Source organism: Anomaloglossus baeobatrachus, chromosome 5 (assembly GCF_048569485.1).
Source record: "Anomaloglossus baeobatrachus isolate aAnoBae1 chromosome 5, aAnoBae1.hap1, whole genome shotgun sequence".
NCBI classification, from domain to species: domain Eukaryota; kingdom Metazoa; phylum Chordata; class Amphibia; order Anura; family Aromobatidae; genus Anomaloglossus; species Anomaloglossus baeobatrachus.
Window position 1 is genome coordinate 168,629,799 of NC_134357.1, and position 15,066 is coordinate 168,644,864.

The 15,066-nt window shown below is 45.6% G+C and overlaps 1 protein-coding gene across 1 annotated transcript in view; it reads right to left on the bottom strand.

The window, feature by feature from the left end:
• C5H10orf53 (chromosome 5 C10orf53 homolog) overlaps positions 1 to 15,066 on the bottom strand; it is a 37,533-nt gene that overhangs the window by 1,945 nt on the left and 20,522 nt on the right. Inside the window, exon 2 of the mRNA XM_075347293.1 lies at positions 5,348 to 5,467. Within this exon, the coding sequence (XP_075203408.1) occupies positions 5,348 to 5,467 (120 nt within the window). The remainder of the gene's footprint in view (positions 1 to 5,347; positions 5,468 to 15,066) is intronic.

Below are 15,066 nucleotides of genomic sequence, written 5' to 3' on the forward strand. Positions count from 1 at the left end.
CATCACCACACTCTATATGTATATGGGCCGGTGGGGATATATGATGACGCATAGCATCGTCCCCTGCTGGAACGCTAGCTTTGACCCTCATAAAAAATGACATATCATTACACTCTGTATATATATGGGCTGGAGGGGGTAGATGGTGATGCCCCTGGCCTCTAGATACGCTTTGGAAGGTCCCTCTCACACTACTCCCCTAATGCATGCTGGGAGAGGGAGTGACGATCTATCATTCCCCACATAGAAACATTGTGAACCGGAAATGACGTATCGCTACTCCTGCACAATTAAAATTGACAGATCGGAGGATCTGCTGGGACACTAGCTCTTACCATGATGGAGAGTGACATATTGCCACACTCTATACTAAATATGAGACATACGGGCTGGAAGGGATGTATGATAACGCCCCTGACCATTGGTTACGTCCCGAGAGGTCCCGCCCACACCACTCCCTCACTGCATTTTGGGAGTGGAAGTGACGATACAGAAGCATTACAGGAGCAGCCTGAGAACCGGAAATGACGTATCGCCATATTCCGGCAGAACTGAATGGACAGGTCGGATATGACATGATCTGTCACCCGGAGCATCAATCACCCGATTGGATGAGGGGGGAATAGGAGATTTGCTTTGGAGGTGGGACCGGAAATGACAGGTAGATGGAGGGATATTTAAACCCCATGAATGACCAGAATCAGCAGGCGTTCATCCCCTGCCACATAGGCAGATGTCCAACTAAACTACACAGTAACATCAACAAGTAAGTACTATACTTTATGGGGAAATGGATGGTCTTTATGATGTAAAAAGGGATACTAAAGAAACCCATGTGTTTGTATGTATTCTAGTGACCAGGAACTCCACATTGGAGGAGCAATGATACTTAGTAGTTGGATTTAATAAGTAGGCACTATTCTATCTTGGCCTTACAGGCAGATGCCTACCAGCTCCCATAAAGCCTCTTACACATAAGTGAGTACTATGAGGGATTAAATAATATCCCTTGGAGATTGTAGGGATATTTTAGAACATCTTTTTCTCTTTAATATGTATTTCAGCAACTAAGGATTCCTCATTGAAGGATGGTTTTAAGTCCCAGTTTTGTCTGGATATAATGTGAGTACTAACTGGTCTGGGAATGCAGGGATCACTGAGACATAAGTAGACTCTGATCGGGCTTTATACTAACAAGGACATATTGTTGTTGCAGTCCACCATATATATGATTCCAAGTGTTTTGACAGCCCCTGAGGAACCTCCATCTGATTGAAAGTCCTGGAGGGGAAACGCGTCGGGCAGAGAACCGCCTAAGGCGGCAAAGGATGAGCTATTATGCTGGCATATTGATGAATTATTGATGAAATTGTGACATAGTAATATGACTGCACCCTAAAGAATTTGAGTAATTTTGTACCCTGGATGGAATACAATGGAATATTGGCTTTACTGATACCATCATAACTGTATGGTGAGAGGCATGAATGAGAACCACTGTAATTTTGGTAAGGCCCCCCACTGAGAATAGCAGCACGTACTAGTGAACAGTAAAGGGTCAATTAGGATCAGTCAACGTGGAGTGGGGGCACCAAAACAATATTTATTAGGGTGCCGACCCCCACTATTAGGAAGGGGGAGAATAGGGAAGGTGCCCAAGGACTCTCCTCTGACCATAAGCTATGTACCAACAGATTGGTTTTTAACCTTCACTTTGTTGATTTAGTCTGAATAAAATTTATACTTTTTTATAAAGAAATTAAGGGGTTGTTTGTTGTGGTTTAAATTGTCTATTTACCCCTATCAAAAAAGAGAAAAAAACACTTTTTTGAGGTTTTGTTAGTTTATTGGGACCTCCCCAGTATAAGAATAGCAGCCTGAGCCGCCCCGGAATTGTCGCATCCATTAGATGCAACAATCCCGGCGCTTTACTTGGGCTCTTCCCGATTGCCCTAATGCGGTGGCAATCAGGGTAATAGGGGTTAAAAACACAGATGTCACTGAGTCCAAAATTAGTGATGGGTAGAGGTCTATGAGACCATCCCCATCACTAATCCTATAAGTCAAAAGAAAGAAACACACACACAGAGAAAAATCCTTTATTTTATTTTTTTTGTTACCACAACATACCCAGGTATAAATCCACAAAACAGGTGCCAGCAGGGCAGAATGGGCTGGAACCAGGTACAAGCAGGACAGGACAGACAAGGGAACATGACAACTAGCTGGCTAGGGCACAGAATGACTAACTGAACATGATTTTTGATCAAGCCCCTCCCCTAGTGGGAGCGAGCCTTAGTGCCTTTCAGCGATAGGCTGAGAAGTACTCAAGGGAAATGTTGCGCTGGCGCTTTAAAAGAAGGCGTATACCCTAGGAGCACTCTCAGGGGCCCTGTGCTGCGTGCTCAGTACCAGGAGGGGAAAGCACCTACGTGGAGGAGCGTGGGGATGCCAGGCCATGACAGTGAGTAAGCGTCCCTGCGGGCAGGACGGCTAGGAGGAAGGGATGCTGCGCTACAACAGCTTGGTGCAGTTTTGCTAGGATCTTTGTTTTCTATGCTGTACAGTGCCTTGCAAAAGTATTAGGCCCCCTTGAATTTTTAAACCTTTTCCCACATTCCAGGCTTCAAACATAAAGATAACATTTTTATTGTTAAGGTGATGACGCTACAACAAGTGGAACACAATTGAGAAATTGAATGAAATGTATTGCTTATTTTAAACTTTTGTAAGAAAAAAGAAACTGAAATTGGGGCGTGCCATATTATTTGGCCCCTTTACTTTCAGTGCAGCAAACTCATTCCAGAAGTTCATTGAGGATCTCTGAATGATCCAATGTTGTCCTAAATGACTGATAATGATAAATATAAGCCACCTGTGTGTAATCAAGTCTCCGTATAAATGCACCTGCTCTGTGATAGTCTCAGTGTTCTGTTTAAAGCCCAGATAGCATCATGAAGACCAAGGAACACAACAAGCAGGTCCGTGATACTGTTGTGGAGAAGTTTAAAGCTGGATTTAGTTACAAAAGGATTTAAAAAACTTTAAACATCCCAAGAAGCACTGTGCAAGCGATCATATTGGAATGGAAGGAGTATCATACCACTGCAAATCTACTCAAAAATGTCATCTCAAACAAGGAGAAGACTGATCAGAGATGCAGCCAAGAGGCCCATGATCATTCTGGATGAACTGCAGAGATCTACAGCTGAGGTGGAAGAGTCTGTCTATAGGACAACATTCAGTCGTACACTGCACAAATCTGACCTTTATGGAAGAGTGGCAAGAAGAAAGCCATTTCTCAAAGATATCCGTAAAAAATGTCATTTAAAGTTTGCCACAAGCCACCGGGGATACACACCAAACATGTGGAAGAAGGTGCTCTGGTCAGATGAAACCAAAATCAAACTTTTTGGGCACAATGCCAAACGATATGTTTGGCATAAAAGCAACACAGCTCATCACCCTGAACACACCATCCCCACTGTCAAACATGGTGGTGGCAGCATCATGGTTTGGGCCTGCTGTTCTTCAGCAGGGACAGGGAAATAGTTAAAATTGATGGGAAGATGGATGGAGCCAAATACAGGACCATTCTTGAAGAAAACCTATTGGAGTCTGGAAAAGACCTGAGACTGGGACGGAGATTTGTCTTTCAACAAGACAATGATCCAAAACATAAAGCAAAATCTACAATGGCATGGTTCACAAATAAAACATATCCAGGTGTTAGAATGGCCAAGTCACAGTCCAGACCTGAATCCAATCGAGAATCTGCGGAAAGAGCTGAAAACTGCTGTTCACAAACACTCTCCGTCCAACCTCACTCAGCTCGAGCTATTCGCAAAGGAAGAACGGGCAAGAATTTCAGTCTCTCGATGTGCAAAACTGATAGACACATACCCCAAGCGACTTGCAGCTGTAATCGCAGCAAAAGAAGGCGCTACAAAGTATTAACTTAAAGGGGCCGAATAATATTAAACGCCCCAATTTTCAGTTTATTATTTTTTTTATAAAAGTTTAAAATAAGCAATAAATTTCGTTCAACTTCAAAATTGTGTCCCACTTGTTGTTGATTCTTCACCAGAACATTAAAAATTTTTATCTTTATGTTTGAAGCCTGAAATGTGGGAAAAGGTTGAAAAATTCAAAGGAGCCGAATACTTTCGCAAGGCACTGTAGATGTAGGAGTGCTTAAATTGCTGAGCTCTATATACTATGACCACACCACTAGTTGGCAATTTCTTGAGAAAACTGTGCATTGTAAGCATGCTGCCAATCAGTGGTGGGGACAGAGTTACACAGATTAGCCTGGCTGCCCTGCACATGACACTAAGGGTACTGTCTCTCTAAACGATGTACCAGCGATTCCGACCACGATACGACCTGGTCAGGATCGCTGGTGCGTCGCTACATGGTCCCTGGTGAGTTGTCAATCAGGCAGATCTCAACAGCGACCAGCCACCAGCGACTCTGCGCTTGGTAACCAGAGTAACTATTGGGTAACTAAGCAAAGCGCTTTGCTTGGTTACCCGATATTTACCTTGGTTACCAGCGTACACCACTTAGCGCTGGCTCCCTGCACACGTAGCCAGGGTACACATCGGGTTACTTAGCAAAGCGCTTTGCTTAGCTACCCGATATTTACCTTGGTTACCAGCGTACACCGCTTAGAGCTGGCTCCCTGCACACGTAGCCAGGGTAAATATCGGGTAACTAAGCAAAGCGCTTTGCTTAGTACCCCGATGTGTACCCTGGCTACGTGTGCAGGGAGCCAGCACTGGCAACCTGTAAGCAGTGTACGCTGGTAACCAAGGTAAATATCAGATAACCAAGCAAAGCGCTTTGTTTAGTTACCCGATATTTACCCTGGTTACCAGCGCACGCTGCTTACACAAAGTCGGTGCTCGTTGGTCTCCCGCCATCCAACACGCCGATGTGTGCTGCACAGCGGGAGACCAACGAGCAAAAAATTAACCAGAACAGTGTGTAACGATTAGCGATTTCACCGCAGGGGCCAGGTCGCTGCTTAGTGTCACACACAGCGAGATCGCTGATGAGGTCACTGGTACATCACAAAACCTGTGACTCAGCAGCGATCTCGCTATGTGAGAAGTAAACCTTAGTCTTGCAGTAATGATCTCCTGCTGATAAAATACTGATTGTATTGAAACTACAGCATGCAGCCTTATAAGGGACACATACCTGGAATCATGGTCTCAATGCCTACACTATGCTGCTCTTAGACTAATATAGAAAAAACCCAAGGACAGATTGATATCAATATATGATCTGGCTAAAAGGTTGGTAAAATATTACTTGAAAGGAAATATCCTACTATTCTTACCAAAATCAAGTTCCTTGATATTACAGTGAAATACAATCTCTCCGTTTACCATAAGTTCCACATGGTCCCGATCTGGTATTTCTTCTAAGAAAACTTTGTGTCCATCGTATGCAAGAACTGCTGCAATATATAATGTATACATCATATAAATGAGTACACCGTACCAGATTTGTCAAAAAACTTTAGTTTCCTTTCAGAATTGACATTTTCTATGGATATGTAGAGTGAGGCAACACATCCAATGAAATTAACCTTTTATGAACCTTGTGTGATGTTTCAGCTCCAGTGTTCTTTTCTCAAGCATAACTCAAGCAAAGCTCACTGGATCTGAAACATTGCATGGGGTTCATAAAAGGTTAATTTCCCTGGATGTGTGGCCTCAATCTCCATATCTGTTAACTGTTGGATCAAGTCCTTAGAGGCGTGCATAAATTGTGTTCACAAATTTTTTCAAATTGCGAGTGACATCACGCGAGCCTCGCACCCAATCACTGCCTGCTTCTGTCTCCCCGCATTCGAATGTATGAGCAATTAAGAGGAAGTGAGTGGTCGGCTATAGCTATCATTTCCTGTTGATTAACTTATACGTCCGAATATGGGGAGATAGAAGAAGGCAGTAATTGTGCATGGGGCTCGTGTGATGGCACAACCTCATGTGAGCCCCAGGAATGTGAACGCCATCACCACTGGAACCATGCTGGCATGGGAGGTGAGTATCATCTTTTTAAATTTTAATGGGGATAAACATGGGGAATCGGATCACACATTGATAGTCGTCAAGGAAATAAGTGGAAATCCCATTTAACCCTAATTTAACATTCAGTTATACAGACATGGGGATAAGCAATCCTCAGCTTGCCATTCTGCAACTAAAATATACAGGTGAGGCACTTTATTTTTACTTGAAAACCCCCATTCAGAAATTAACCTTAAATAAACCTATTACTTATTAAATGGAATTTGTCAGCAGGTTTTTGCTATGTAATCTGAAGACAACATGCTGTAGTGTAAAAAATACAGAATTGAGAGATGTGTCTCCTATCAAGCTCTGTGCTGTTTACTTGCTAAGACTGTTGTAGCAACAGAACCTTATCATTGCTTGGACTACATGAGCTACATCAGCCCATGAGACCTACTCTGTCTCCATCCCCTCCTGTGATAAGCAGCTCACTGTCTATAGACATTGTACATAGAAAGCCTGATGTGGGTGGGGTTAGCTGTGTGTCTTGTGACAGGCTCAGGGCCATTGTTTCTTTGCCTTCTGAGACAATGTTGTTTAAATATGTTTTTTCTTTCCTTTGGCACATATAGAGTTAATGTCAGTTTGTGTTGCAGCAGCAGACTCCACAGTGGTTATCAGCTGTTCCCACTGATTACCACTTCCGGCCTGGATAAAAGCCCTCTTCTTCCAACAGAGGGCGCCGGTTATTCAGGGATCAAGCTGAAGCTTGGTCTGAAGGTGGAAGGATGTGTTCTGGGAGCTGCTGCTGTCATCTGCTGTTTGGTTGAGTAGAAGTTACTTGTTGTATTGTCACCTTCCTTTATCCTTTGTTGTTCCTGTTCAACATTCGTAGTCCCCTATTGTTGGTTGCTGTTGTGCATGCATTTCTGTTATACCCCCTGTCTTTACTTGTTGGTGGGATCTGGAAGCTTCTGTCCTGTCCCCACCTCTTGGGTGGTGGGTGTGGAGAGGCTCATACCATTAGGGATAGAACAGGAGACAGGAATAGGCTTGGGGCTCAGACCTTGCTACCTTCAAGTGTACCTCTGGGTTGAGGGATAGCCTAAGGTACCCCTTAGCTTGAGGGTAAGCGCAGGGGCCTCCCGTTCAGTCACCCTCCCAATCTGTCACATAACGTGACATAAGCTTTCTCAGCTCTGTTGGATGCTAAATCTAAAAACTGATTGTTTCACAACTGCTTCACCAAGTAAACTAAGTGATACATCATTGGTTTCAGAGTCTCTTTTCCTACATCATGCTGTTCTCAGATGAGGTAGAAAAAACCTTCTGACAGATTCCATAGAAACCAGGTACCCCTAACACTCGGTAACATTGTCATCATGCATCTTGGCCTGTGCATGAGACAGGACACAGATTTCTCTGCATGTGACCAGAGCAATGAGTGAAGGGGATTAGCGGACTACTTATTTTATCCAGAAGGCCAGCCCACTTCTCTGTATATACACTGGGTGTGATAGAAAGTGTGTAATAAGCATAACATTTTTAATCTAAGTTGTATAAAAAAACAAACAAAATTGTATGAAAACATAAACGTTCACTGTTAAGTTACAGCCTGTGATTGCATTTGCAATGGTCTGTAGCTATGTAATTGAACGGCCAATGTAAAAACTGTTTTTTTGCAGTTCACTGAAAGGTGCCTCCCCCCTCGAGTCTATACACCCTAAACAGATGATATTAAGTGTATTGCAATATAATAACTTGTACCTTGTACACTTCTGTATCTGTGCTGCATCAGTCTTTTAATAAGTGTTAGGTAAATAAACAGAAGAAAAATGCCTGCTGTTAATCAGCAATAATAACAGAATAAAAAAAGGAAAAATGGCTTTCTAATTTGCCTAATTACTCTTTGTTCCTTTGTAATACTGGCACGTGTCCACTCCTTATCGTTTAATTAGCTCTTCAAAGTCAGCGCAAACTGTGAAATTATGATTGCAGAATTTTTAGTATCACTTGTAAAGTAAATTGTACAGACTGTGTCTCAGCTAGTCTTCTCATTAAGGTAATTTTCCATACATTTCCAGAACATGCTTCCTATTAGAGAACATACAATAATGGCGATGGAACCTGGTTCTAGAAACCGTAACACTGGCTTGATGACTTAAAGGGACCCTAACAGTAGATTCATACAGCCTGAACCACTGCCGCACATATCAGATACCGGCTGCGGTATTGCCGCCATATATGTTTTATTCTGAAACACTGCAGATTTCATAGCAAATTAACTTTGACTTTAAGTCAGCTGGGGACTATGCATCTTGGATACCTAGAGCACGGCAGGGCTATGGTGGTTCTCTGCCTCCTGCTCACGTAAACTGACAGATCTCTCCCTGTGTCTGTGTATAGAATGAGTATTGTTAATATAGGAAAGCAGGGTAAGGAGAAGTAAACTGCGACCAGCCTTAGGGCGGCTTTGCACATTGCGACATTGCACGTGCGATGTCGATGGGGTCAAATCGAAAGTGACGCGCATCCGGCGTCGCAGTCGATATCGCAACGTGTAAAGCCTTTTTCATATGATGAACGAGCGCAAAAGCGTCGTTATCGTATCATCGCTGCAGCCTCTGACATTTCCATAATGCCGGTGCAGCGACAGGTGCGATGTTGTTCCTCGCTCCTGCGGCAGCACACATCTCTGTGTGTAAAGCCGCAGGAGCGAGGAACATCACCTTACCTGCCTCCCGGCTGCAATGAGAAGGACGGAGGTAGGCGGGATGTTTACATCCTGCTCATCTCTGCCCCTCCACTTCAATTGGCCGCCTGCCGTGTGACGTCGCTGTGACGCCGCACGACCCGCCCCCTTAGGAAGGAGGCGGGTCGCCGGCCAGAGGGACGTCGCACGGCAGGTATGTGTGTGTGAAACTGCCGTAGCGATAATAATCGCTACGGCAGCTTTCACTAGATATTGCACGTGCGACGGGGGCGGGACTATCGCTGCAGCATCGGTAACACATTGTTACCGATGTCGCAGCGTGAAAAGCCTGCCTTAGACCAGTGATTGGTGACACATAATCCCTGACCATCCTTTCAAATCAGGTTTCCAATGAAAAACGGCAGAATTTTAGGAGTAAAACATACACAGCTGCAATAAAGCAGACAGTGTCTGATACAAGCTCCCCATGGTAAACAACTAAGGCCAGGTATACAGACATTTCAAATACTATTTAGCTAGAAAAGCAGACAGGAGGATAAATCAAAAATGTATATTGAGCTAAAAGGGTCCTCCACCCCTTCTAGGAATGACTGCAGTAGACACATGCTGTCAACACTCAACAGAAAGGTAGAGTAAAGTACAGTAGTAATGTCTAAAAGTGATAAACTGACAACCCTGAGTATGCCCACATTTGGTGTTCACTGAATTTAAAGAAGACATTTCACCACATTTTTCATGTTGAACCTGGTACGGTAATGTAATAGTGGCTGCAGAGCGGAATATAAAGGTTTTTTTTTTCTTAATACGCCTCTTTGTTGAGTAATGAAATATTTGGTATCTAATGAGTTAAAGTTAAGTGTAAGGCTGCTTTCACACATCCGGTGCGGCTCAATCCGGCTGTGAAACCTATGCAACGGATGCGGTGAAAACACCGCATCCTTTGCATAAGCTTTTTACAAGCGTCCCGTCCGGTTTTTGCCGCTTGTGGCATGCTACTGAGCATGCGCAGTGGACAAAATCGCATGCGGCGGCCGGATGCGGTGTTTGCCACATCACGCCGCATCCGGCGTCCATAGGGATGCATTGAAAAATGCGCCGCATTGGCTTGATGCGGCGCGATGTGTTTTTTTTTGCCGGAGCAAAAAACGTGCCAGGGAACATTCCATCCGGCTGCCGCATCGGCTAAATCTGCCGCATGCGGCAAAAAACAGATGGAATGCAAGCCCATGCGGCACAATGCGGCACCAATGCTGGAAAAAAACGAAACCGGCGGCAAAAAAAACGGTTTCGTTTTTTCAGCAGCGCCGGATTGTGCCGCACTGCTACAGCCGGATGTGTGAAAGCAGCTTAAGTGGGTATAGCAGACAGCTTTCAATGGGGTGTGTTCAAGTGGGGTGTGTTCTATAAAATGCTGAACAGTCATGAGCAGGCAACAATGCTCAAAGGGAAGAACACACTCCAACCATAGCTTAGAGCAGATTGCTTGCTCAGGATACAGCTCTGATCTTCTACTTGTACTGAAGACTTGATAAAGATTTATCAAATATCACCAGCACCGAGTAATGGGAAGTAATGGTGTATATAAATAAGGAAAGTACTGATGAACAGCAGCTGACAGGCTGAGCAAAACCCCAGGGTCCTAAAGGGAAAATGATGAAAACCAAGCAGGAATGATAGAAGGTCAGGGAGTAGTTTGTGCAGCCAAACGCTGTGATCTTCTATAGCCGGACACCACAGGACTGTCTGTCACCTGTGACACACCCATGACAGTATAATAAAAGATGTTTTTATGTTATACAAAGCAGCCTGGGCACTTATATACAGTAATCTAAAATGCTATATATGAACTTATTGGTGGTGGCTGCAGCTTACAGGGGACAAATCTGGTGATATGTTCTCTTTAAACGGCAAATTAACCACTTATCTGCAGGCTAATAGTGTTTGGGAAATGACAGGTTAACTTTAAATGACTTACCCAGTAAAAGCGGGTCTTCGAATTATTGGATGTGTGTTCAACTTTTTCCCTGCATGAGCTTCTGCTTATGATTGAACAACGTCAAGAAGGGGAAAAAGTCAATGCTCCCAAAGACTAATTTCTGCTGAATACCTCTTGGCCTTAGTGAAAATTAGACTCTCTCAGCTTTATAAGCTAATATCTCCACAATAGAGACGAGAAATTACCCCAAAAAATGTTATTCACCTCTGCAGCCACCGTTCCATCATGCGGCCAGTTTAATATACTAGCACTGGTGAAAGCCAAGGTCCTCTTTAAATTACAGAATCAATGCTTCGAACTTGCCTTTTTTCCTTTATGTGTTCTGTATGTTTAGACAATGTCAATGTTAATTATGTCAATTATGTAGTTTCAAATTACATGTAGCAATTCAAATATTTTACCTTGTACTCATTGCATTAGATTAACCATAACTATGATGCCCTCTGAGACTCACCACATAATTCTTTCATAAATTGTAATTAAATACACTTAGGGTCCAATTTCTTTTTTACTATGAATGGAATCTGGAACAAATATTTATGCTTCATAAATGAATATTCACTTTGCTGATGATCGTTAAATCATTTTATAAAGGATATCCCAAATTCAAAAGGGTTATTGGTTAAAATGAGACAGAAAGTATACATAAAAAAACATACCGTATATATTTTTACAAACTAAGGCTATGTGCGCACGTTGCGTACTAGCCCTGCAGAAATTTCTGCAGCGATCTGAAGAGCACATGTGCGCTTTAGATCGCTGCAGAAATGTCCGTAGTGAGCGCCGATTCCATGCGCTCTGCCTGCAGCTCCTGCCATAGACAGAGCAGGAGCTGCCGGCAAAGCGCAGGAAAGAAGTGACATGTCACTTCTTTTTGCGCAGCGCTTCGGCAGTAGCCGAAGCGCTGCGCTCTGAGACGCCACGTGCGCACGGCCCCTGCACAATCTCCATAGACTGTGCAGGGGACGCAGGACGCATGCAGTTACGCTGCGCTGCAAAGCGCAGCGTAACTGCATGAATTTACGCAACGTGCGCACATAGCCTAAAAGAGAATGACTGATAACAACATGCTAGGTCATGCTGTGGTCATCAAAGCCAAAATCAGCAAGACCGGCAGCAAGTTGAATGAATATCCCCAAATTATTGAACTACATGGTTTGAAGAATTTTGATAATGGAATCATTAGGATATTTTGGGCAAACAAATGTTTAGTCAGCAGTGAAATCAGAAAGAGAAACCAGGACGTGCTCCTTACCAGGAGTTTACACCAGGAGCTGAATGCCTAGAGCTAGATACTATCATTTATAGCAGGGGTGGGGAACCTCCAGCCCGCGGGCCGTATGCGGCCCGCCATGACCTTTTCTGCGGCCCCCGGGCACATTCCACAGTCCACAGAGCTCGGGAGGCAGCAGCGTCTTGCTTGCTGCTGGCCCTTTAAACCCTGTATGGCTTACGTCCTCATGCTAGCGTGAGGACGTACTTTGTGGGTGGAGTAAGCGCTCAACTCGCTCTTTTTCCACAGAAGAGAAGCTACTACCTCAGCGTCCGACAGGTGTGTTTGTGCTCCCATGCCTGTGTGTGCCCCTGCACATCCCCACTGCAGCCTGTGCTCCGTGCAGCGTCTCATCCTCCTCACTCTCCCCCACGGCAGCCTGTGCTCCTCACTCTCCCCCACGGCAGCCTGTCCCCCTGTGGCCTCCCCACGGCAGCCTGTCCCCCTGTGGCCTCCCCACGGCAGCCTGTGCCCCTGTCGCCTCCACACTGCTGCCTATGCCCCTGCGGCCTCCACACTGCTGCCTGTGCCCCCCTGGTATGTCAGAACCCCTAGCAATGTCCTTATATTTCTCCCAGCCCTCCCAAGTGATATATAATCCTCCCCAGTGATATATAATCCTCCCCAGTGATATATAATCCTCCCCAGTGATATATAATCCTCCCCAGTGATATATAATCCTCCCCAGTGATATATAATCCTCCCCAGTGATGTCTAGTCCTCGCAGTCCTCCCCAGTGATGTCTAGTCCTCGCAGCCCTCCCCAGTGATGTCTAGTCCTCGCAGCCCTCCCCAGTGATGTCTAGTCCTCGCAGCCCTCCCCAGTGATGTCTAGTCCTCCCAGCCCTCCCCAGTGATGTCTAGTCCTCCCAGCCCTCCCCAGTGATGTCTAGTCCTCGCAGCCCTCCCCAGTGATGTCTAGTCCTCCCAGTCCTCCACAGTGATGTCTAGTCCTCCCAGCCCTCCCCAGTGATGTCTAGTCCTCGCAGCCCTCCCCAGTGATGTCTAGTCCTCCCAGCCCTCCCCAGTGATGTCTAGTCCTCCCAGCCCTCCCCAGTGATGTCTAGTCCTCGCAGCCCTCCCCAGTGATGTCTAGTCCTCGCAGCCCTCCCCAGTGATGTCTAGTCCTCGCAGCCCTCCCCAGTGATGTCTAGTCCTCGCAGCCCTCCACAGTGATGTCTAGTCCTCGCAGCCCTCCCCAGTGATGTCTAGTCCTCCCAGCCCTCCCCAGTGATGTCTAGTCCTCCAAGCCCTCCCCAGTGATGTCTAGTCCTCCAAGCCCTCCCCAGTGATGTCTAGTCCTCCCAGCCCTCCCCAGTGATGTCTAGTCCTCCCAGCCCTTCCCAGTGATGTCTAGTCTTCCCAGCCCTCCCCAGTGATGTCTAGTCTTCCCAGCCCTCCCCAGTGATGTCTAGTCCTCCCAGCCCTCCCCAGTGATGTCTAGTCCTCCCAGCCCTCCCCAGTGATGTCTAGTCCTCCCAGTCCTCCACAGTGATGTCTAGTCCTCCCAGCCCTCCACAGTGATGTCTAGTCCTCCCAGCCCTCCCCAGTGATGTCTAGTCCTCCCAGCCCTCCACAGTGATGTCTAGTCCTCCCAGCCCTCCCCAGTGATGTCTAGTCCTCCTAGCCCTCCCCAGTGATGTCTAGTCCTCCCAGCCCTCCCCAGTGATGTCTAGTCCTCCCAGCCCTCCACAGTGATGTCTAGTCCTCCCAGCCCTCCCCAGTGATGTCTAGTCCTCCTAGCCCTCCCCAGTGATGTCTAGTCCTCCCAGCCCTCCCCAGTGATGTCTAGTCCTCCCAGCAATGTATATTCCTTCCAGCCCTCCCCAGTGATGTATATGCCCTCAGCATCTCCTGTGATGTATATGCCCTCAGCATCTCCTGTGATGTATATGCCCTCAGCATCTCCTGTGATGTATATGCCCTCAGCATCTCCTGTGATGTATATGCCCTCAGCATCTCCTGTGATGTATATGCCCTCAGCATCTCCTGTGATGTATTTACAGCAGTCCCAGCTGACACAAACGTGGCAAAACAGTTGTGAGAAGCAATAAGATCAATATTGAATAATATAGCCGCACCAAAAACAAGAAGCTTCAGCCGCCATGATGAGTTAATTGTTTGACTAAGTATAGCAGGGTAATTTTAAGTTGATAGTTTTGTGCGGCCCCCGAAGGTTGGTAGAAAATTCCAAATGGCCCTCGGCATTAAAAAGGTTCCCCACCCCTGATTTATAGAATCAACGCTCCATCTCTCAGGACACCACAACAGCACACAAACAGTATATGCCCGGAAACAGCACAAGCTGCAGTTTAATAACCACATACTACATTGGTCTCAATTAGAGATAAGCTAACCAGAAGTTCGGTGTTCCAACCAAAGACTCACTTTATAAATAAAACATAGTTCGGGTGCTTTACGTATGCAAACCACTTGCGCAAGCATCACTGTGCTCAGGTTCACTTGGTGCTGAACCCAGTGTGAGCCACTTGCATTGTTAGAACATCTCGCCCTGGAGTAACAACAGCATTATTGGCTAGAGTGTGCAGCAAAAAAAAAAGGGAAAAATCTCACCTACCCGCCCCTGGAAGTCATTTGTTTATGGCTGGTTGCATGTGGGAGGAGACCCGAACTGCCCAAGTAGTGACTTCAATCGGGGTGCAGGTCAAGCCTGGGTCCAGTACAGAACTTTGCCTAGAGTTCAGCTGAACTCGCCGAATTGAACGTCCACGTGTTCGCTCATCTCTAGTCTCAAATAGCAAGAATAGACTTGTGTTATTCACCCTCCTAAGTGTGGGACAATGGTCAGAGTCTGCTATGAAGCCTTGCAGCATTAGGGTCCTAGGTTCAATCCCATAAAGGACAACATCTGCAAGAAATCTATGCTCTCCTCAGGTTTTTCCAACATTCTGGTTTCTTCTCAAACTTGTAAGACATATTGATAGGGAATTTAGATTAGAAGCCCCAACTGTCACAATTATGCTGATGTAAAGCACTGACAAAATGAATAACACCAAATAAGCAAATAAAATAAATAATGAAAATCTAGGCGGGCCACA